Source organism: Urocitellus parryii, unplaced genomic scaffold (genome assembly GCF_045843805.1).
Source record: "Urocitellus parryii isolate mUroPar1 unplaced genomic scaffold, mUroPar1.hap1 Scaffold_35, whole genome shotgun sequence".
NCBI classification, from domain to species: Eukaryota; Metazoa; Chordata; class Mammalia; order Rodentia; family Sciuridae; genus Urocitellus; species Urocitellus parryii.
This window is the reverse complement of record NW_027553167.1, coordinates 211581-236167: the sequence shown is the minus strand read 5'-3', so window position 1 is coordinate 236167 and position 24587 is coordinate 211581. Positions and strand designations below refer to the sequence as shown.

The following is a 24587-nucleotide window of genomic DNA, read 5'->3' as shown; positions in this document are numbered from 1 at the left end:
GAGAGTATGGGTATTTTTAGAAGAGGAAGGAAAGGAAGAAGAGTGTTATTCATCTTTTCTGAGTTCCTGTGACATATCAGGCATTGTACAGGGTACTTTTACATAAATTGGAAGTGTTTGTTAGTACATATTCTGGACAATTCTTATTTAAACTCTTTCAATAACCTCCAGCAAGGTTTCTCAGCTATGGCACTGGAATTTTGAGCTAGGGTATTATTTGTGGTGGTGGTGGTGGGTTATTTTGTGTATTGTGGGATATTTATTAGAATCCCTGACTTCTGTCCTATGAGGTAGAGCTATTGGCCGGCCTCTCCCACTTCCTCTCCACTTCAGGTGTGACAGCCAAAATTGTCTCTAGAACTATGAGCTACAGAATAGCATTAGATATTTGAGTGGAGGCGAAAAGTTCATAGCATTTTATGTATCTATTAAATATATTCTAAAAATGCCCTTTTATTCTCTCTATTTTTATGTCTGAAAAATTGAAAGACATGACAGGCTTTTATGTTAAACTCAATCTTTCACTCCCAAAGAAATCATACCTTGTATTAAAGTATCCTAAGAGTTTTAATTGTTAGAGATGTTATCATTCATGAGTTCCTGTGCATATCATTTTTCCATTATCCCAGTGACTGGGTTTTCTCAGTACAAATGTAGATCGTTTCACCACTTGAAAATTTGAGTGTTCCTCTGTTTAACTAAGTGTTTCTTCCAAAAAAGTCTTGTAACTCACTACCTTATATCCATTCATATTCTCGTGGAATGTGGTATTTACAGTACTAGTCTGTCAGATTTGTTAATTGAGCCCTGCTATTCAAAAAAACACTATAGATTAAATGGGAAAAAAATCACATTATGTTTAAGACTTGTTAGAAATTAGCTACTGATAATGAAAAACTAGTATCTATTAACTAGCAGAAGAATTTCTGAGTCAAGTTTATTTCATTAATAGCCAATTCAACAAAAATGCTTTTCTCTGTTGATTAGTAGGATTGCTCTTATCACAGATAAATTTGGTTAACTGAATCTTCCATTGAATCATCCTAGGAATGTAGCGTACTTTTATTATTTTAGAGCCAAGATATCTGATACACTTCTCACTTATTGCTAACAGTGAAGAATTTCTATATTTAATTCATAAGGATAGATACAAATACGTTTGCCAATATGCCTCAATATTAAAATCTCATTGTGAAAATACCAAAATCTTAATCATAATAGTGTCATCATTTATGCAAATATTTCATTTACTTGGAATTTTCTGATGTGTCCTGAAATTATCATAGGATCCACATGTGTAAAGTACTTCTTCCTTTAAGATGACATGATCTGAAAAGAATGTTCTTGAGGACTTTTTCCTTGTAGAATATGCAGTTTAATATTTGTAATGGGAAAGGAAGCTACCAGGGCAGAAGGAGGTGTCAGTTGCCCTGCTTTCCCTCTGAATGACCACATTCTTAAGACACTAGCACTGAAAGCACTTTAAGATTCAACTTGCCTTTGCCAGACAGGGTTATATTTAAACTGAGGTGGCCAAATGGAAATAAATCCCATTTTAAAGACCTCTAGAGACATCACAGTTGGCAACCACTTCGTGGTTCACTGACCATTACTGTTAACTGCTTCTTTTCTACACTTTGCCTAGGATGTTCTTGCTATTATTTAGGCCCATTATCTTTTCTTCTGGCCTAAGTGTTTGTCAAAATTGGCTGCTTTCTCTGTTTATTAAACCCAATCTGGAGACTTCTGAAGGATCTATGGAGCTAACTTCTTTTCTTCAGAACCGAAAAGTCTTTCCTCCAACTCCTATATAATTTATTTTCAAACATTTATCATCTTTCGGACTCATGCCTCCTGAATATGACAAGAAGATGGAAGGAATATGAGGCATATTCTCTGCCTCCCTAACCTCCTTGCTTCTCTTTCCCACTCCCCACCCTTCCTTGTATTTTTTCCTAGCTCGTCTATCCAAATATTATTGTCTGAAAGTATACACTCTTAGATTATAGAATATCTCAAAATAAGGAGGCTTTTGATGCTACATTCAAAAAAAGGAAGAGAATCTTAGAGCATCTTTTTATTCTGTGTGTGTGTGTGTGTGTGTGAGAGAGAGAGAGAGAGAGAGAGAGAGAGAGAGAGAGAGAAAGAGAGAGAGAGAGAGACCGACCAGTGGGAGAAGGATGCTAAATTCTCCCAAATTTTTTAAATAGTTTAAAAAAAACTATTATTTAATTATATGATAATATTTATATATCTTCCAATACTTTACACAGTTATTGTTTTTCCTTTTTAGACTCAAAAGGTACCATAGAATTTTACAATGTCATACCTTATATGCATGATGTGAATTTATGCATAACACATATTTCAGGCTTTGCTTTACTCCCTCTTCCTTCCTCACCGAAAAAGAGGAATGTAGGTGAAAACAGTATATTTTTATTTAAATTCAGCCTCATGGCAAATTTTCTAATCCTTCACCCCTTCTAAATTCTCTTCTAAACTAAGAAAATTTAGAGCTATCACTGTAGATACTGCACAATGTTGCTAGATTAAGAAAAAAACAGTAAATTTTACTCTTTTTAAGAATGTATATTCACGGCTGGGGTTGTAGCTCCGTGGTAGAGTCCTTGACTGACACATGTGAGGCACTGGGTTTATGGTTTGATCCTCAGCACCACATAAAAATAAATCAATAAAATAAAGGTTTCTGTTCATCTACAACTAAAAAAAATTTAAAAATATATATTCGCTTTTTAAAGGTATTTTATCTGCCTATTTATGTATTCACTTTACAAAGTATTTTTGCCAAAACATAATTTTTTCTCATATTCTAAAAGTGATAACTATTTTATTCAATTTATAATGATTACAAGTGAAGGAAGGGTGAAAATTGGTTTACCCTTAAAAGATTACATTACTTTTCATTGCAAAAGGGCAAACTTTTCAAGCAGCTTTAAGTCTGCATTATCACTTCTTAGCTTCCCACACTTTTAAAGACTTCAGCTAACTATTCTCAAAGGTGTTTTTATATCATAAGGAATTATTTAAAAACATATTTCATATGTGTATGTAGTAAATATTAGGTTAAACAGCTCTTAAAAGTTTAAGTGTAAAATCAAATCTATTCGGTGTCCTATTGCATGTGTCTCTACTAACTGATAAGTCAGTAGGAGAATTTGTACAGAGACATGATTTAGTCCAGAGACCTGGAAGCCATTCTTGGCTTAACCATCTGTGAACTTGAGAAAGTTATTTAACAATTTAGGTTCTCTGTCTTCTCATGCAGAAAGAATGAGGGTTAGACTCTTTAAGTTCTAAGGTCTCTTCCAGTGCCAGCATTTTATAGTTTTATTGTTTTATTAGAGGTAGAGACAGACAAGCTTTTCCTCTTTGCTAGAGTGAAGGGAACAGGTTAGATGTGCTCTGAACCTTAAAAGTGGAAAGGAAAGTGGAGGGGAGCTAGCCTAAGGGTGGGAGTTGAGGTCCCCCATGAACCCAGAACTTCAGAGTTAGGTTTACAGATAAGCAGATTCCTAGCCACTCTCCCTTTTCCTGTGTCTTTCTGATGTAATCAACTGGACAATAATGGGCACTGACCGTTTTATAGAAGTGTTCCTGTTCTCTGTATGAAAAGAGAATCCTTTTACCTGACCCTAGGAGAAATGTAGATAAAGGGGAAATAGGTGTAAAAAAAAAATTAAGTAAGTTTATATAATGTGGTCTTTAGAACAGAAGTGAGGGATGAAAATTTCCTTCCGGTGAGTAAAGGGATTTTATGTGGAGGATTTATTGGCTTTTATTTGTTTACAGAAACTGGCACAGATGCAAAGGGATGTTAATCTGTGAGCAGACAGGTTTTCATTGGGACAGGAAACATCATTTCCTGATAATCTTGGTTGTTAAAAGCTTAAATAATCATTCAAGATAGAGTTTTCTCAACAATCTCTGATGTTTAAGAAGCTTCTGTGTTAGAGGATGTGCTTACCTAACTTTTAAGATCCTTAACAGACTGAAAGTTGTCATTGATATGATGTGCAAATGTAATAGTCTGAATTTCTTATATTGGATTTTAATTAATAAAATTATTCTAATGCTGTGACCCAATTGTAGTTAAAAACTCTACACAAGGAAAGGGATATTTTAAGTTTTAAAGTTGCTGCTTTCCAGTTATTATCTTGTTTTTTCCTATATCATATATTTTTTAAATATTTAATGAATTTTAAATTACAAAAATAGGTAAAAAAAATTAGAATTATTTTTCTAGTCTTCTGACTTAACTACATTAGTTTAATGGGATCAAACTTATTTTCACAAATTAAGCCAAAAATAATTTCACATTTTTTGTTGATTCAAAGAAAAATTTTATTTTGACAGTTCATTAGGTACTCTTGTATTAAATGTTTCTTCCTGTCATTTAACAGATACTATTGTTAAAGTATTATGAAATGTAAGAATGCCTACCTCCTCTATGGTTTTGAGTCTAGTTATGAAAGCTAGTGATACAATAAATGTTAAGCCTGAGTAATAAGATTTTTTTAAAACATTTTTTCTAATTGAATGAGTGAAAATTATGCTAAATTTTTACTTTAGAATAAAAAAATAAAGAGAAATTAATTCACTCATTTTATTATTGGAATGTGTGATTTAAAATGTGTTTTTGATTTACCTTAACATTTTGCATGTATTTTCCATATCTGCCATTTTATGGCATAGTGCATATATAGCAAATATATAACAGAGAACCTTGCCTCTGTTTTATAAGTCTACTATTTTATAGCATCAGCCCTTCATTTTTTTTATTTAAACTACAGGAATATTTAGTAAGTCTAATTAATTTTGAGTTACTAGCAGATATAGGAGCTATTTATTTGAAGTAAATGTAGTGTGGGTTTTGACTCTACTAATATGGAAAAGTACTGCATTTAACAGTAATTCTATGTATTTTTAAAATAAAAGAATTTTTTTGCATTAGTTTGAACATATATAATTTGAGCTTTCTATATTAAAATGCCCAACATTTCAGCACTAAAATTAAGTAAGGTGATTTTGACTTATATCTAAGGTTATAAAAGTTTTTTCTGATCTTGTAATTTACTCACATTTTTTCTATAGATCTTCTCATCGATAATATGCAAAAATTTAAGTGAAACATTTTAAAATATCTTTCCTGATTGACTTATAATCATGGACCAATAGCATCTTGTCCATGTTAGAAATGCAGAATCTCAGGCCACTGCCCTGACCCATGTAACCATAATCTGTATTTCAACCAGATTGTCTGATGATTTGTATGTTTATTCACATGTGAAAGCATGATCTGAGTGGAATATTATTGGTAGCATGAATCTTTTAAAAACTAGTCTGTTGATGGAGTTATGGGTTTTAACATTCCTTATCTTTAAAAGATGATCAATTTTGGTCTCTGTATAGCCTTAGTGGCTAAGATTTATAGTGTTTTTAAATCCATTACACATATAGTTATCTAACCTTTCTTCTGGTAGCAAAATGTAGAGTCATTGAAAAATGTTTTATAATTTCATGGTTACCATCAATCGTAGCTCTGCCATTTAATCATAGTAAAGATTTGAAGATTTGTTTCTATTTTTCTAAAATTATTCATAATTACACTTGAAATGCTAACAAATTTCCATCCATAGTGTGCTTATTATATCCAAATATTAACATGTTTTTTTTTATTTTACATTAATAGAAGGATCATTGTTAAGTCAAATCTTATACTTTTTCTGTTTCATTTTATGTTTCCTTAATTTTATTTATTCCATGTTTTCTTTTTGTTTTGTTTTGTTTTAGTTGGGTCTGGTAAGTTGACATTTTATTCGCCATCTTCTAATCAATGTGTCACTGTGACTGGAACTTCTCTTCCCCTTTCCATCCATACCCTTCCATGTCCTTCAACCAATCAGCCTCCATGTTTCACTTGTCATTGGCCACAAAGACAGACTGCACAGAATAAAGTCTGCAGGAAGTATGGGTAACTGGCAAAGAGTAAAGGTAATGGGGTTGCTAACTTTATGTCTTTATTAAATCATGTATGGTCTGCATCCTTTAATTTCTTCTGTCCTTAAATAAGTGATAAGTGCTAGGATTGATTGGTTAAGTACTATTTCAATTTACATCTTACAAGATTAAACAAACAAACAAAATATATGTCTAGAGAATAATTTGGTTTTTCCCCCTTCAGAATATTTATTAATTCATGCATGTCTAGGTTTTCATAGCTATAAGTCAGTAATAGTATTAAAGTTCTGTTGGTAAATAGCCTTTGCACTACAAGCTTTCTTGCATTCATTTTCATTTCTGTGTCAGATTCATTTCATTTTATATGAAATAACTACATGGTTTATCCACAGTTTATCAAATTTATTTTAATAAACATTTGTCCCTCTATAAAGAAAGCATCCTCATGTTTCTAAGTACTTACCTTAGGAGAAGGCTTTTTTATTCTGTAAGCTTCTAGAACACCATTTTTAGAGAATTTTACATGAATATGGTATGCTAAAGGGTATGTCATCCTAAAAGGTTCTCTCTCACTATTCTATAAGCTAAAAATTGACACAAATATTACTGAAATGACATTCCGTATTAATGCAGATAGGATGGACTGCTCAATAATTGTGATGCTGTCAATGGCTATTTGGGAAAAAATTGTTTTCTTTATGATACCATATATACAAAATTATAGTTGGATTAAAAATTAAAAATAATAAGGGCATTAAAGTATGGGTGCAATTGGAGTTGAATATTTATGTAATGTATTATATTCTATACATATGTAATGGTATATTACACAATACCATTATCATATCATTTTATTGATACAATAACAAAAATATTGCCTAAACAGATTATAAGGAGTATTAACAAAATGAAAAAAGACATTTATAACTGATATGAAAAGTTTTAGGAGTATTAACAAAATGAAAAAAAAGACATTTATAACTGATATGAAAAGTTTTATCTTACCAACAGTTCTTAGAAATCAGAAATGAAATATAAATAAACATATGAACATAATATCCAAAACAAATAGAGCAGAACCCTCTGAACTGGGGCCAGAGAATCAGTAGCAATAAGTATATGAGCCACCTCTGAATCGGGAAGTGCTTGAGGAGGTACCTGTGTCCTGTTCTCAGAGGCAGAAAGGTAATGTGAAGACACATACTTAAACTCACAAAGGTAAAAATATTAATTAAGAGGAAAGTCTATTCTGAGGTTGGCAATGATGTTAATGTTCAGTGTTGATAAAATTTGGGAGAAAAGGCAATTTGTGTGCTATTAGTGAAAATCTCAGTTGATTAAAAGTATTCCTGAGCACAACTGAGCTATTTTTTAATGTGCTCTAGACCTTTGCATATTTTCAGACTTTGTAATTTTGCCTCTAGGAAATAATCTTGAATATCTTTAGGAGAAGGGTGTTAATCTTATACCATCTTTAAAAGTGAAAACGAGAAGAGTCTAAGAGTGGTTAAATAATTTAAGATAATTTGTAAATTGGTTATTGTAGAGTCATTAAAATGATATTATAGGAGAATATTTTAAAGCCAGTTTGCATGGTAGAATTCTAAGTGGCTTTTCTGTTTTTCCTCTTTGTCCAACTTTTCAAATTTTCAACACTGAATATATATGACATTGTCAGTATGATTATGCATATTTGATTATAGAAAGTTTCAATATTTTATCCTTCAGAAAACTCCAATATATCCTCATAAAATTCAAGTAGATGCATTTGATTGCCTCAGTCTAGATTGGTAAACACAATAGATTGATAAATAGAAGCAAATTTAGTCCATGATTTTTTTTTCTTAGAGATATGGCTACATCTGACATCTAATGTGAAAGTAGAGGATTTTTGTATTTTTTTTGTTGTTGTTTTTTGGAGACAGGGTTTTGCTACATTGCCCAGGCTGGCCTTGAACTCCTGGTCTCAAGGTATTTCTCCTTCCTCAGCCTGCTAAGTAGCTGGAACACCCTATGTGTCACTGAGGCTGGCTGAAGAGGATTTTTAAAAGCTTTATTTCTGAGACATGTCTTGTGGCTGATGTCACTGTTGATGTTGGCTTGAGAATATGCCTACAAAATACAGTAAATTCATTTCCAGGCAAATATCCTGTGTAGAAGGATTGCTTCAGGATAAATGTAGTTAGCATGAGGGTTTGTGTGCCTTGTTCCCCACCAAGTCTTTGAGGTTTTGAAGAGAGCTGGCATTTTATAAAAGAAACACAGATTCTGGCACACATTCTTAGACATGCTCCTGAGATTTCGGAAAGACACCACCCGAAGATTTTGCTTGACTAAATGGTTTGAACATTTATATTTTCCTACTCAAATTCCCTTCATATTGGAAAGTCATATTCTCCCACTCATCTGATTAATCACTTGGTTTTCTTTCATTGTAAGACACCAAACTCTAGACTAGGTTTTGTTTATTATCCATTCAGTCCTTTCAATTTCTTGGTCTGATTTCTGTGTCAATTATTCCAACCCTTAAGTAAGGAATAAAATGCTCCTGTATGGATTTGTACTGGAGGAAAATCCTGAAAGGATGATGTACATGCCTATTATTATACCTGGGTAATGATAGTGTTTGTTAAATTCATGAGTAAACCACTCAATTACAATCACAGTTTAAAAAAATTATAAGCTAGAACTTCACCATTACCAAACTGAACTTAAACTGTATCTTCTAACTTTGTATTTTCTTCCCTATAAGTTAGAGGACATTTGAAAGCATTTGACCTGATTTTTCAGGTCTCCTATAATTTTCTAGTCAAATGGTATAATTTCTACTAAACCTCAATTTTCTTTTAAAAAAAAAAAAGAAAGAAAGCATAGAAGAGAGCACACTAATCTAGAAGTTAGGAGATCTAATTACTTTCTTCAGTTTTGCTATAATAAAATCTCAGAAAAGTCATTTTACATTTCATTTTTAAGGGATTTTATATTTTAAATATATTTATAAATAATGTACATTATTAAATAGACTTTAGTGTTTTTTAATGACTTATGTATTTAAGTACCCAGAGTAAAGGGCATGTCAACTATTTTTTGTAAATGCATAAGTTTATAAGTGTATTATATAATACATACTATACATATATTATACATTTGCTGCAGTTGACTAGAAAATATTAAACAAGAGAAAGAATCTTAATGAATACTGACTTTTAGTAACAAAGAAGTAAGCAGAATGGTAACATTTGCAGTCTAATCTGAATACAATTTTTGATTCATATTTACTTTGGGGAGTTACCTTAAGTGATGACTGACATAAGTAACTGAAAATACTTTTAAAGAAAATACTTTTAAAGAAAACTTTAGAAATAATGAAAAATCCTTAAAAAGTGTATTAGAATAATCCTGTCCTATATAAACTGCTAAATGTCTGGCTTGAAACATTTGTTCACTTGAATTTGAACTGAGACAAGAGAGAAGAATAATTAGGTGTTTCAGACAGCCAGCCGATAAGAAATGGATAGGAAAGTGTAAACAGTAGGTAAAACGATTTAAATTCAGTACATATTTTTCCATCCTCAAAACTCATCCTCAAAACAAGATTTTTTTTTCTTTTTTGGGGCCAAGATTGCTTAGTCAGCACACCTAATGTTTCCAAGTGCCATTGCGCCCAATGTAATTGACACAATTTTCTGACACTCTACTTACCGCTGGATGAAGTGGCCATTTAAGCCTGTATAAATCAAACAGTTTGGACAAAGCTGGCAGTATTTATAATGTCAGGATGAGCAGATGTTTCAAATTTGCCCTCATTTCCATATATATTCTGTTTGAACATGCCCTTGCCTATGTAAATGAAGGAAGCATTTGACTGCACTATTGCTTTAAATTCATTTCTATTCAAGCAACTGGACTTAAGATTTGAAATATTATAATTTGCCTGGTAGCATTTCAGGAGCTTTTGAGTTAAATTGAAGTAATTTCAGGACCTGCCTGCATCAGAAGGTCCTTGTGTATATGATTAAAGTTCATTCACCTTTAAGCACTCTGAATGAGAAAAGATAATATTTATTCATACATATTTCAGGTACTCTTTGAATGTGAAGGGTCAAAATGTAGCTCAAGAATTATCTTAAATTTAGAAGGTTAATCTTAGGAGGTCAAGTCATTAAAAAAAAAAAAAAACCTTTTCATAATACATCTCTATTTCATTCTATAAATATGCACTTAACAGTTTAACTTAAAATTAAGGGTGAAAATTGGTCAATTATTAGTAGTATACATAATGTGTTGTATAAAAATAAAGGCAGCACTTGGGTTATCAGGAAGCTGCCTCAAAGTTGGGATCTTAACTGCATGCTTCTGAGTCAATGTAATTTTTTCATCTCCTTTAGAACCTCCACATTTTGTTGTGAAACCTCGTGACCAGGTTGTTGCCTTAGGACGAACTGTGACTTTTCAGTGTGAAGCAACAGGAAACCCTCAACCAGCTATTTTTTGGAGGAGAGAAGGGAGTCAGGTACAACCTTTTACTAGTTTTGTTTTTGTTTGTTTTGTTTGTTTGTTTGTTTTTAATCAGTAGAAATGGGGGCCTGTTCTATGAGAAGAAAAACCAATGTGTGATGTAGCTATCTAGATGTTCCATTAAGAGAATCCAGAAACTGGTTCCTCTCAGAATGAGAGGAGGCAAGCTATTTTCCTTGCCTTAATTCTCAAAGCAGTATTTTCCTGCTTCCATTTGGTACAGAGGGTGGTATGTAGAAGTCACTGTTGTATCATGTAAGTGTTATTTTTATTTCTACTTCAGAAATATTAAAAAAAAACTACTCTTTTTCCACATAATTGAATTAGCATTTCTATTATTCAAATATCTAGAATTAAAAAATTAAGTTCCAAATTTTCAATTCTATGAATATTTTAACAAAATTATCACAGGTGAAAATAGGTTAGAAATCATAATTGATAACTTATATATATTGATATTAATTGATATTATTAATCATATTATTTGCAATTATATGTTATGTAATTACATATTACATACCATATTCAAGTTTTTGTAGATGTTCCACATCTGAGATGATGAGTTAATATTGATGTCACCTAAATTATAAGTTCATTATATTCTTTTAAACTGTCAAATCTGATCATTATTTGCAAGTAATCCTATTTTCTAAACATTTTATAATCCAGAGTTTTCTATCCACACTAGAATATAGAGATCTACACTCTTTTAAATTGACTCTTGGGCTTCCATTTAATAAGAAGAAATATTAAAATAATTTAAATTATCTTTTTATCTCATTTCTTAATGACTTCCCTCTCACAGGAAAGCAAAACATTTCTCTTCACTTATTTTTGATGCTTGTAAAAAACTGATTCTTATTCATTTTTAATAGTTATTCCTGACCATTTTTGTTTTTGCTTGAATCAATCTTCAGTGTTTTGTTTCATTGTCTTGCTTCTAATGTACCCTTACAAATAACAAACAGGTAGTTTACTGATGGAACTCAATAATCTTTTATAGACAATATGTTCAAGTTCACTTCTGTTTTTACTTTGGTAGACAAATATTGATTTATGGTATGTAAACTATCATTTTTATACTACTATAATGCTGGATTCTAGGATACTCCAGTTGGCCTCCCAGGATTAAATTTGCTGATAGCAAGTTAAAGACAAAACAGAACAAAATATTTTAATGCAGTAGGAAAAATTGGAAGTAGATTATAGAAGAAAATCTGGATAGTAAAAAGAGTGAACCCACTAGAAGTTTTTCTTAATAGTATAATATATAGATGATTCACTTAAGTTATTTAAACTCCAGATTAAATTTCCAAAAAAGTTTGGTTTCATGTGGTTTGGTGTAATGATACAAGTCATTTTTCGTTAAAATTTTTGTCATTACATATGTATCTGTGGATCACTAATTAATCCTTAATAAAAATGATGTATGCTAAAAAGCACCAAAACTCTTTAAAACAAGCAACTTTATTTGATTAGAAGAAAAGTTGATATTCTTTATTTTATGAACTTCAATTAGTATGGATCATTATTATGCATGAAATGTACACTCGAAGAAGCATGATCTTTTGATTCAGAACAATATGGAAATTTCATAGAAATCCATTCTAGAAAGTTTTACCTTTTTTAAAATTTATTTTTTTTTATTTTGTACCAGGGATTGAACCAGGGGCACTCAATCACTGAGCTACTCCTCAGTTCCCAGGCTTTTTTCTTTTTATCAAGACAGGGTCCCAACTAAGTTGCTCAGAACCTCAATAAATTGCTGAGGCTGTCTTTCAATTTGCAATCCTCCTGCCTCAGCCTCCCAAGCCACTGGGGTAACATGTGTGCACCATTGCACCTGACAAATTCTTACCTTTTAATATGAAAATCTGGATAGCAACTGTTAAGGTTCCTGGACATTTATAATGGGCAGCTAATGAGATACTGGTCATGATGCCAAAATGGTATTATACTCCATTATAATTTATAAGAATGAATCAGAATTCTATTCTGCTTATGTAGGAAAGGTCTTAAGGTTTTTCTGGTAGCAAAATGTAAACCAAGGATTTTGTCATAGTGGGCTTACATGTATAAAATCTTCTATACTAATGATAACTAATATCCTTATGTTGTTTCAAAATTGATAGTTATAAGACCATATGTAAATATTGAGATTGATTTAAAATTTTACATGATCCTATTTAAGCCTGCCTTGTTAAATCCATGTGTGTTTAATGATGTTTAAACATGTACACATCTTTATATGTGGGTATATGACGAAAGAATATTGAGTTTATTTTTGTATATATATGTGTGTATTTATACATATTCACATATATTTATAAATGTATATGTAACTTTGCCAAAATGTTGGAACCTAGCATTTAACCTATTTTAATTCTTTCCTCCCAAATTCTGGCTTTAGAATCTGCTTTTCTCATACCAGCCACCACAATCATCCAGCCGGTTTTCTGTCTCTCAGACTGGTGACCTCACTATTACTAATGTTCAGAGATCTGATGTTGGTTATTATATCTGCCAGACTTTGAATGTTGCTGGAAGTATCATCACAAAAGCATATTTGGAAGTTACTGATTGTAATGTCAAACATTTATTTCAGAACGTTCAATTTGTCCTAGGATCTAGAGAGAATGTCAATAGATGTATTTTTTCCACTTTAAATATTTTTACAGATATTTTAATGTAAAACTTAAGAGTATATTTATACAATAATAAGTTCAAACTTTTACTTTAATATAAATGAACTAATGTCTAGTATCAAGTTAGATTCGTAAAAGCATAACAGTTATCCAAGGAGAAGTTTATAGTTGTACACAGGAATATTTCATGTTTTGGAGATGAAAAGATTATTTTGCAATCTCTTATTGTAAATTATTGACTATTGTGTTTTCTCTAAATTAAGGTAACAAAATGAATTGGTCATAAATCCAAAGTCTAACAACTCACAATCAATGATAGTGAACAAGTTTTTTTTTTAAATGATCTGATGTTATTCCTTTTATCAACATCTTTGAATGTGATAGATTAACACCAACTATAAAGATATGGTTAATAGAGAATAATCTCCAGATTATAAGAGAGTAGTGATAGTTTGAAGCTCAAAGAGAAAAAATACCTATAAGGGTATGCAATGTATATATGTATACACATTTATTTCTACATAAGGAAGATACCTATAAATACATTGGATGAACACAAGTGGTTTTGCAGAACCATTGAAAGCATAGATAGTACACACAATATATTAGTCTATGTGTAATCAGGAAATATTTCCAAATTAAAAATAGAACTGAAAGCATAATACAGTTAAGAAGTTTGTTGCTTCTAAAACTAAATATATTAGAGCAATTGAAATGATTTTTTACCCCCGATTCTAAACAGTAGGTAAAGGAACATGTTAAAGATGAAACAAATGTCTTTCAAAGATGGTGATGGAACATGAGTGAGGGCAGCTAACGCTTATGGAATTAGTGATCCAAGCCAAATATCAGACCCGGTGAAAACACAAGGTAAATATTGATTTACTTAACCTGGTGACACCTACTTATCCTTAGAGTTATAATTGTACAGGCACATCATTTGTACTAAATGCTAGGATTGTACATTTACAGTCTGTTCAAATTGCTTAACTAATTTTTTAAATACACAGACACAGTGTCCACAAACTTTATTATTTTCTGTTTTAGGAATAGGAAGGTAAGGTTGATAACAGAGAGAACTGTTTCTCATAAAAATACAAATTCTTAAGGCAAAAATATTACATGAATGTTTGTGTATTATATTCAATTTGTTGATTTTTAAATATAGATATATGTGGATATAATATCCTAATCATAAGGTAATTGTATTTAACATTGAATATACTATTTATGTTTAAATTCAGTACTCATCACCTTCTGGGTGAGTTTTCAGGATTTCTATCTTAATCAAGTCATACTTTTTCAAAATCACACAAATGTAGGAGATATTTGGGAACTTGTTCTTAATTCCTATGTCCAATCACCCTCCTACAGAGCATGGAAAATATTTAGGTCTTTATATTTGTTTGACTGGTCTTTCATTGTTGATTATATCAGCCAAAATATTTGAGACTCTTCAATGTAAAATACCTATAGATTGATCAAAGGTAGGTTGAAGAAATAGATAAAAATTTTAAAAAGGACATGTTTAAAGCTGTTTCTAAGCCATTTAAAACTCAAAATTTGGTTCACTTGGACTGTTTTGGATATGGCTTTTACATTCTCTGAAGAGAAATTATTTTATCTCTCAGTAGACAAATTATTTTTTTTAAAGAGAGAGAGAGAGAGAGAGAGAGAGAGAGAGAGAGAATTTTTTAATATTTATTTTTTAGTTATCAGCGGTCACAACATCTTTGTTTTGTATGCGGTGCTGAGGATCGAACCCGGGCCGCACGCATGCCAGGCGAATGCGCTACCGCTTGAGCCACATCCCCAGCCCGACAAATTATTATTACCTTTTACTCTCTTGCTCATTTTTATTATTTTAGTGCTCTGATAGAGACTCTTATATTACATTGAAATTAAAAAAAAAGAATCATTTGAATTAACCTTTACCTTTCTTATAACCTATATCATTGCAATTAAATGTACTTGTTCTTATATTAGCATGGAAAGATAATTCTTAGAGGTGCTAATTGGAAATACAAAATTCTTTTTCCAACATAGAGGGGAATCAACATTTCTCTTGTAAGTTAACATTTCCAAAGGAAAAATCACAAATTAGTTCTGGTGAAAGAAACAAATTATGTGCAAGGTGACTAAAAGACCAGAACAACTTTTCTCCTGGTTCAGAAGGGGTCTGCACATTTTGTCTTTTCAAATGTGTGTATTAACAATCTTTATGGAAGGGATTCTGCCTCAGAATTCAAGAGAAAGCAAGCTGAGCTAAAGAACATGCCCACGTCTGTCTGTCTCTGGCTGTGTGAATTCAACACACCCAAATGCCTATATTTGCTGTTATGAGTCACCTCATCAGGAGCTTTAATACACTTGGAGCCCGCCCTGAGGCAGTTTGAGGTTTTCAATATTGGATACGCATTTGTAAAGAATGCAGAAACTATGGCAGCTGTAAAATGAATTTAAACTTTTGTCCCCAGTACAGGTGTCTCTATCTAGTGGACTCTAACCAAAAGTCATACTACTACTTCATCTGATTCTATCTTGCATTCATGTGAACGGTTTTATAATCTATATTGTCATTTGTAAGGGTAGTTAATATCTTATCTGAATATTAATTTTTTTAGAAAAGAAAGTTTTAATCAACTTCCCTTTGTTTATGCATAGCAGGAGGAACAATCTAAGGGAAATGAATCTATGTCAACCAGAAACTGATATATGGGGAAACAGGCACACATTTGGAAGTCAAAGACATTTTCATCTCAGCTCTTCAGTCTTGTAGCTCTGTGACATTGAGGAAGATAGGCAATCCTTCTGCATTTTGGTCTTTTTGCCTTTGGAATGGAACTAAATAAGTGCATTCTTCGGGACTGGACCCAGACTGAATTAATCTCTATCAGAACAAATTAATCAACAAATAAGCATGCAGGATAAATAAATCAATATATGAGCATAGATTTAATTTTTTTAAAAAAATGCCATAATTACTTTTGTTTCTTTCAGTGTCCAGATTAAAAATAAAGTTCATAAAATTTGCAGCTATCATAAAACCAAGAAAGAGAGCTAGTCAGCCAAGTGAGAGAATCAGAATCAAATATATCTTGACAGACTGGAATGAAGAGCCAGCACTAACATGATTGAAATTAACAGAGCAAATTAAAGAGTCAGGTACTTGAACTGAGGTTGAAAAAATTAGCTTTAAAAGGATAGTCTGAGAACTCTAGGCTTACAGGAATAGAAGTGTGTGCATGTTGGTGCTCTGGGAGGTGGACAGACTTGGTGTTTGGAGTCAACTCAAACACCTATCTGTAACCCCTGAGTGATATAGCCGCCAAAAGAGCCAATGTTGTTTTTGCTGGAATAGCACAATTGTTTCTGGATCAAGGCGTCGTCTCTTTCACTGCGAACTGGTCAAATCACAAATGGAGTGATGGGTTTGCTGTGAGCACTGCATTTTCAGATGGACTTTTAAGAGAACACAGTGCATGGAAAGCCGAAGATCACTTCACAGAGGAAATGCAATGCTCTTGGCATGATTAGCCCCAAAAGAAAGAAGTGTTAGAGGAAACATGACATCCTTTCCTTAATATTTTAGGAGACTGGACGATAACATGCTTTTTTCTGACTCCAGGACACAAGAAGCAACCAATGAGTGAAAATAATAGAGGCGTGTTTTATTACTTAGTTCTTAATCTGCTTTTGAGACACTGTACAACCCAATTGAGGATTATGATCATAGTAGAAATCTTGGAAAGGACCTAAAAAAGAAAAAAAAAATTCTATCGGAGGTGACAGAATGCATATGCTGTAAGGGAAAGGAAATCATGCAGAAAGTTCAGGGAAGATTTGTTGGCAATTGATTTCCAAGGGAACAGGCATGGTGTCTATAACCACTTGGGAAATATGGTTGCACCAGAGTCTTCCCCAAGTGGAGACACCAATGAATGAGCTGTAACCAAAAGTTAAACATGCATACATACAGAGAACAGGTTTGTAGTATAGGAGTCAGGTAGACGGACCTGTGTCACATTGGAGTTAGCTCCTTGTCACCAAGCGCAAGATTGGACTCTGCAAGGAGGAGGAGCTAAGAAACTGGCAGCCAGGGATGGAATTGGGTGGATAGTGGTCATTGTTGAGATGGGGTGGCCATCACTTCTATTGCTATTATTCTACCTCCACATTTCGTGTCCTTGAAACATTCTTGAGCCCTATTATTTAAAGGAAATGTACACTTACACAGAATGAAAGATGGTGTATAGAGTATTGATAAGAAGATGACAGTTACTATAAATAGTGGGTGAATTCTGAACAATGCATAGAGGGATTCCAGTACCTGTGAAACTGTAGGATAGAGCAATATTAAGATTTCCTGCCAGTCCAATTCTGAGTGTGGGGAAAAGCCTTTCTGAATTATAAAACATTTCTTTCAGGAGGAGAACAAGAAAAATAAAAGGATCAATTCATAAGCATTTGGGCCTAGGAAGCCAACCTGTGCTACAGAACAAAATAAGAACAACTTAGCCTTTTCATTAGGTTCAGAAGACTAGGGACCTACAGAGAAAGAGGAGGGGAAGGGAACAAGTAGAGGGCCTGCAGAGAGCCCGAGGGCAAGAAACAAAAAGACAATGGCAAATAGTAAAGTGTAAGGGCTGCTCCCACCATGTCATGATCATGTTCACGCTGAGAGTGAGGCTAGGCTGGGATTATGGTCATGCACCTCCACATCTGGTTTTCTATATTTATTGAAGGATAGTTTGACTGGATACAGAAATCTTGGTCAAAAACCTTTATTCTTACAGCACTTTAAATATGTCATCTTGCACCATTCTGGCTACCATTATTTCTAATGAGACATTGGGTATTAATCTTATTGATAATTCCTTTTATGTAATGATTCACTTCTCTGTTTTCATGATTTTGTCTTTGGTTTTGGCTTTTGATCATTTGATAATATGTCTATGTGTGAAACTTTTTGAATTTATCCTACATTGAGCTTATTGAGATCTTTGAATGTTTATATCATTGTTTTTAAATAAAATTTGGGACATTTTAAGCCATTGATTTTTCAAACATCCCTTATGACTCTTTCTCATTCATCTTTCTAGAAGTCTCATGTTGAGTATGTTGGTGTGCTTGCTGGTTTTCCAAGGGCCTCTGAAACTCCATCTATTCTCTTTATTCTTTTATCTTTCTGTTCTTCAGACTACATCATATTACCTAACATATCTTCAAGTTTTATTGTTTTTACTTTCTCAAATATGTTATTGACTGATTTTTGTGAATTTTTAAATTATACTGATTATTCTTTCATCTTTAGAATTTCTATTTTGTTCTTTAATGTAATGTATCTTTTTTCATATTTCCTATTTGGTGAGACATCTTTGTTCAACTTTTTTCTATTGAGGCTTAGTTCCCTTAAATCTTTGATATGATAAAAGTCTTTGTCTACTAAGGACAATATCTGGCCTTCCTCAGGAACAGTTTTTATGGACTGCTTTTTTCTCTGTATAAAATATATTTTCATGTTTCTTTGCATGTTCACATTTTTGTTGAAAAGTGAACATTTTAAATCACATAATATTTCAATTATGAAAATCAGACTCTTTCCTTTAACTAGGCTTTAAACTACTTCTGTAAAATTGTGCACTGTTTATCTTGTGTGGTTATTGAAGTTTCTGCTCAGTTTGGTGGTCAACTAATGATACAAAGAGATTTTCTTAAAGGACTGAAGCTCTGTGTCTCCTAGTCCTTTCAAAAGTCCTTGTGTGCATGTCAATGGCGCATAGTAAGTATTCAACCAAACAGTTTACAACTCACCTTGGCCCGCTTACTTATGCAGAGCCTGAAAGTCAGCCAGAAGGGACAGCTCAGATCTCTCAGGAGCATGGGCACAGCCTTAGGGTGGCCTGCTACATGTTTAGAAATATAACAGCTTTCTCGAATCCTTTTCTGACCATCTCATCCTCCAGCTCATCCTTTCAATATTATTGGTTAGGCTATCTACCTCCAGCTATATCCCCCACCTCAGGGAGCCAGGATGTTAAACAATTACTACTGATTATTTTCAGCAAAACCTATTACCACTGGGTGAGCTTTAGGTCTTGTTAAATAAACACAAGTCTTATGAGTGGTGTCTTCATAGGACCCAATGGACATGTCAAGTGATGACAGTTCTCTGGGAATGAGAAAGACCTTTAGCCCTATTCTTCCTTCTCCAGTGGTTACCATGCTGCTAATTATCACTATGATTTCTGGCTATTCACTTTCAAGACAACTGTGGAGCTGAGGAGAATGGGGGGGAGGCCATTTAAAATGTTGCAAAGTTTGCCATATTTATCAAAATTAATTCTCTATACTGGAATATACTCTTTAGATTGCTGGAATCCTTTAGTTAATTTCTATTGTTCTGAAAATTGATCCTAACCACTCTTATCAGTGTTCTTGTTTTATGGAAAAAGGTATTTTGTAGATATTGTCTTTCTTGCTGACATCTCTCTGTACTCTTTGCAATTTCTAATGGATCTGCAATTATTACAAAGTAAAAAAGCTAAAGGAATGTTAAGGGAGGGCTAGCAAATGGCCTGTCACATGACTTGGCTGCCTTGTGGTCTCTAAAACTATCACTTGTTCCAGAACAATGATTTTTTTTACAATAACTCTGTGAAGTAGGGTCTTCTAAGCCCAATTAACAGTGGAGAAAACTGGGGATCAGAGAGGCTCAAGGCTTTGCCCAAGTTTACAGAACTAGAAAAGAGACAAGCTGGGAATTCTAATCTATATGGACCTCATTTCCAAGTCACCTTTTCATTTACTTTATTTATTTATCTAAGAAGTTTTTATTAAACATCTAGTACATGCTAGGCAATATTGCAGATGTTTGCAGTATAGTAATGCACAAGATACAGCCCCTCCTCTCATAAAGCTCTCTTCCTAGTGAAGGGAGACAAATAATCATATAAATGAATAAACAATATGACTGAGAGTTATGAATGCTATAAGGAAAACAAAGGAGGGCAATGATAGAGAGTCCTGGAAGTGATGGGAGGGGCTTCTTTAGCTGATTCAGGAAATATCTGAGACAGTGACATGGGAGCAGAAATCTGAATGAAGTGAGGAAGGTAGACACACAGGTGGCAAAAGAAAAATCATCCAAGCAATGGGGACAGTAAGCACAAAGACATTCAGGCAGGGATGTCTCTGGAGTGTTTGAGGAAGAAAAGGGGATTGGATGGGGAGGAGTAGGCAAGAGTAGATGACAAAGTCACAGAGATGGGGTGGTGATGGTGACTGATCACGTGGACAGTAGTTCTCAATCTTGGACACATATAGCTTCATTTGTCAAATTCCAAACACAGGATACACCCAAGACCAGTGACACAAGAACCTCTGGGCCTAAAACCCAGGTACCAGTATTTTTAAAAACTCCTTAGGTGGGGCCAGGGATATTGCAGAGTGGTAGAGCGATCGCCTGGCATGTGTGAGGAGGCACTGAGTTCGATCCTCAGCACCACATAAAAATTTAAAAAATAAAGATTTTGTTTCCATCTAAAACTAAAAACTAAATATTAAAAAAAAAAAAACTTCTTAGGTAACTCTGAAGTGTAGCCGAGATTGTACACCCATGATAGAGAGTCTTTTGGATCATTGCAAGACCTTTGGCATTGATCATGGTTTATGAGATGCCAAGAGATGGTTTTGAGAAAGGGCATGATATGATGGAGTTTATGCTCTGATAGGATCCCAGCAGCCTCTGCTCTGGTGGTGGGCTGTATGCAGGGAACAGGAATGGAAGAAGGGAGAAGCGATGAGGGCCAGTGCAGTCATTCGGATGAGAGATAATGAAGGCCTACGTTATTTTAGAAATTGAAAACCTAAAGATCAGAGTGAGCAAGGGACTGGTCCAGGGACTCACTGCCAGTCATTGGTCGTGTGAGAACTGCTGCTAGGCCTTTTGCCTTGCTCTGAAGGCCTACCTCATGGTAATTCTTTGAATGTGAGGCAAAAGTAAGAAAGAGCACAGGGGCAGGGCTGGCCCAAGGTGGACTGAAGAAGCATCCTGGGTCAGACTACTGAGAGATGGTGGGCTGCCGGGGTACCCCTAAGGGATTTATAGGGTTCCTGCTCCTTGATCCCAATGGAAGTTTCTGGAAGGAAACTGCAAGAAGGTCCTGACTCAACAGTCATTCCCTCATAATCAATAGCAAATTCCATTTTAAGAAACTTAAGGGTGGTCAGTTGTGGTGGCGCACACCTGTAATCCCAGCAGCTTGGGAGGCTGAGGCAAGAAGTTTGAGTTCAAAGCCAGCCTCGGCAAAAGTGAGGTGCTAAGCAACTCAGTGAGACCCTGTTCCTAAATAAAATATAAAATAGAGCTTAGGACGGGGCTCAGTGGTCAAGTGTCCCTGAGCTCAATCCCTGGTAAACCCCTCCCCAAATTTTTTAAATAAATAAAAAGGGCTGGAGATGTAGCTCAGTGGTCAAGGGCCCCTGCGGTTCAATACCAGCACCACAAATTAAAAATAAATAAATAAAAGGAACATAAGGGCAGCTGGACATTGTTTTGATCAGCTCTGTTTCCTTCTGTGAGTGTTAGACCAGGGAAAGACAGGGGGATTACACAGCCACCTGAGTGTCAGGATATGGGATGGAACATGTGAAATAGCTTGTGAAATATCTCCCAGGCCAGAAGCAGGCCAAACCTCAGCCCTTAACCCTACAGAGCTCCTTTCTAATTTCTTAGCACAAAAGAGTAGGAAGTAGCAGGTCACATTGGGTGCCAAAACCTTCTAAACCCTCTGTAAGGTAAGGATTACTTTACTGCTGAAAACAGGGAGACATTAAAATGTTTGGTTATTTGTCCAGAGTTGCACCACTGGAAAAATGGCAGGGCCAGGAATTTGGCTCAAGTCAGTCTGATGACCTCACCTGTGCTCCACCTCCCCCATCCACACTGCCTGCCCTCTAGGAGTTTCAAGGCTATGCAGGAACAAATGCACATAACCCAGTGAGAGTGTGAGGCTGGCCATGCATCCACTAGAAAGAATGGATTCAAATCCTGGTGAAATTCCAAGGCAGAGGATTTCAGCAGAGCCTTTCTGGACAGGGTATCCCAGAACAGCTGAGAGCCTTGAAAGCTGGGTAGGACTTGGACTTGCAGAGAGGGACAGAAAGGACACTGCAGGCCAAGGGAACCTGGTAAGCAGAACCCTGGAGGTGAATGCAGATGCGTCAGGCCCACATATTTGTTTTGTGTCTGCTCACCAAACACCACTATGGCACTTGTCCATGCCAGGCACTCTGCGAAGGGATTGACATACAGCCACTAATTTGATCCTCACAACAACTCTCTGGAGCTGGAAATCAGTCTCTGATGAGTCCGGTTTGGCTGACACATAAGATTTTTAAGCAGAAATATAGAGTTAAAGCTGCAAAAGTAGATTAAAGCTTTATATAGATGACCCTGGATGACACGGGTGTTTGGGACTCATTTAGCAGGTACAGGAAGCCATTGAGGGTCTTTAAGCAAGGAAGAAAGAGGATCAAAAGTGTGCACTTGGAAGATTCATCTGGATGTGATCTGCCGCAGCTGAGCCACCAGCATGGGGGCAGTAGGAGGGAAGTTGACCCCGGGAAGGCATGGAGTAGGTGGAGAGTTGACGCTAGTGGGTCAGCAGCATATTTAGGAGACACAATCAACACAGTGAGGGAGGTGTTCAAGGGGAGGAGATAGTGTACCAACCCAATGGACCTGGGTAAACTAGGTCCCAAGCCCAGAATAGCTAGAAATACACTGTCTGACCTTGGGAATGTCCCTGTCCTCTGTGAGTCTCAGTCTCCCCACCTGCACCATCAGAAGACTGAGTATGTGTACCCCAATGGCCCCATCAGATCTGCTGGCCTGTGCCTGGGATTCTCTTGCCCTTGGGCAATAGCTTCACCGTCAAGTTTGCTTGGGCTTAATTTTCAGTCAGTAAACTGCTCTGCAGAGCAGATCCTGTTATGTCAGCTGAGAATGGTAAGAACAATCCATGTTCTATGGGGTTCTAGTGAGAACTCGATGAGATAAGACACATGATCAAGTCCATCAGTTGCTCGATTCATAGGGTGGATTCTATTATTGTGACTTCTGCCTCCTCTGATTGGTTGGTGGAAATACAAGATATGAAAACCAGGCTGCAAGGTGCTCAGATTCAAGAACCCCCAGGAGCCTATGGCACGACTTCCCAGCCTCAAGTCCCAGCTGCCAAGCACAGCATTTCACAGTGTACAAAACTCTTTTCCACCCCAACAAGTCTAAAGTCCAGGAGGTTGAAATGATCATCTCCATTTTACATATGAGGTCCAGCTGGGCTATCAGGGAGCATCTTCCCACAGACTTGCTTCCCACTAAGTCATGCGACATCAGCACAAGTGTTTTCAGAGCACCAGAGCTATGAGGGTCCTTTCATGGTACAGATGGGGAAACTGAGGCCTGAGACAATATCCTCTTGGCCATTCCCAAATTCAGTAGGGACACTAGAACATGGACAAGAGCAGGTGCCACCAGGAGCCTAGGCCTGGCTCTCATTTGTCACTGGGCTGGGAGCCGTGCAGCTTGCCCAGGGCCATGATTCAGGCCCAAATTGGGGTGTTTGGTTCCTTTCTTTATGTCTCCTCTTGTAACTCCAGCTTAACACTCCCCAGATGGCCATTTCTGCCGGCTCCCCACCAACACCGCCATTCAGACGGGAAAGCAATCATTTTGCAGCCCCATTCATTGAAGACTAATTGCTGGGCTGGGGATGTGGCTCAAGAGGTAGCGTGCTCGCCTGGCATGTGTGTGGCCCGGGTTCGATCCTCAGCACCATATACAAACAAAGATGTTGTGTCCGCCAAAAACTAAAATAAATAAATAAATAAATAGAAAAAAAAGAAGACTAATTGCTGATTGGAAACATAGTGACTGGTCCCTCTTAAAGCCTGGAGTGTCCAAGTTCAGGTGAATCGGAGCCAAATTTGTGCCCCTGACAGGCAAGCTGCTCCACATCCTAATGATCATCCTCACCATCAGCCACTATCCCCTCTAGGGCACTCAGCATCACATAGTAGGAGTTTTATTGACACTGGAGCATTTGAAGCTCCCTACATCCCTGTGAGTTTGGTATTTGAAATGTGTTTCCCTTTTTGACAGGAAGCGAAGCTAGGACTTCCATAGATTGAGGAACCAAGGTGATACCAGGAGAAAGTGCAGAGCGGGGACTCACGTCTGGGTCACTCTGACTTCTGAGTATGCGCCCCAGATTCTGAAGGACTGTGCTTTCCTGCATGCACCCAACCCCCTGGGGACAAACAGAGCAGCATGTCATGCACACTGCTGCCCACATGTAACACATACTCTACACACACTCCATGCCCAAGGTGCGGCCATTTCACACACACACACACGTGCACATGTGTACATGTACAGAG

The 24587-nt window shown here is 35.4% G+C and overlaps 1 protein-coding gene across 1 annotated transcript in view; it reads left to right on the top strand.

The window, feature by feature from the left end:
- LOC144251986 (roundabout homolog 1-like) overlaps window positions 1-24587 on the top strand; it is a 99176-nt gene that overhangs the window by 55524 nt on the left and 19065 nt on the right. The window contains 2 exon segments of the mRNA XM_077794584.1: window positions 5812-5820; window positions 10368-10492. Coding sequence (XP_077650710.1) covers window positions 5812-5820; window positions 10368-10492 — 134 coding nt within the window.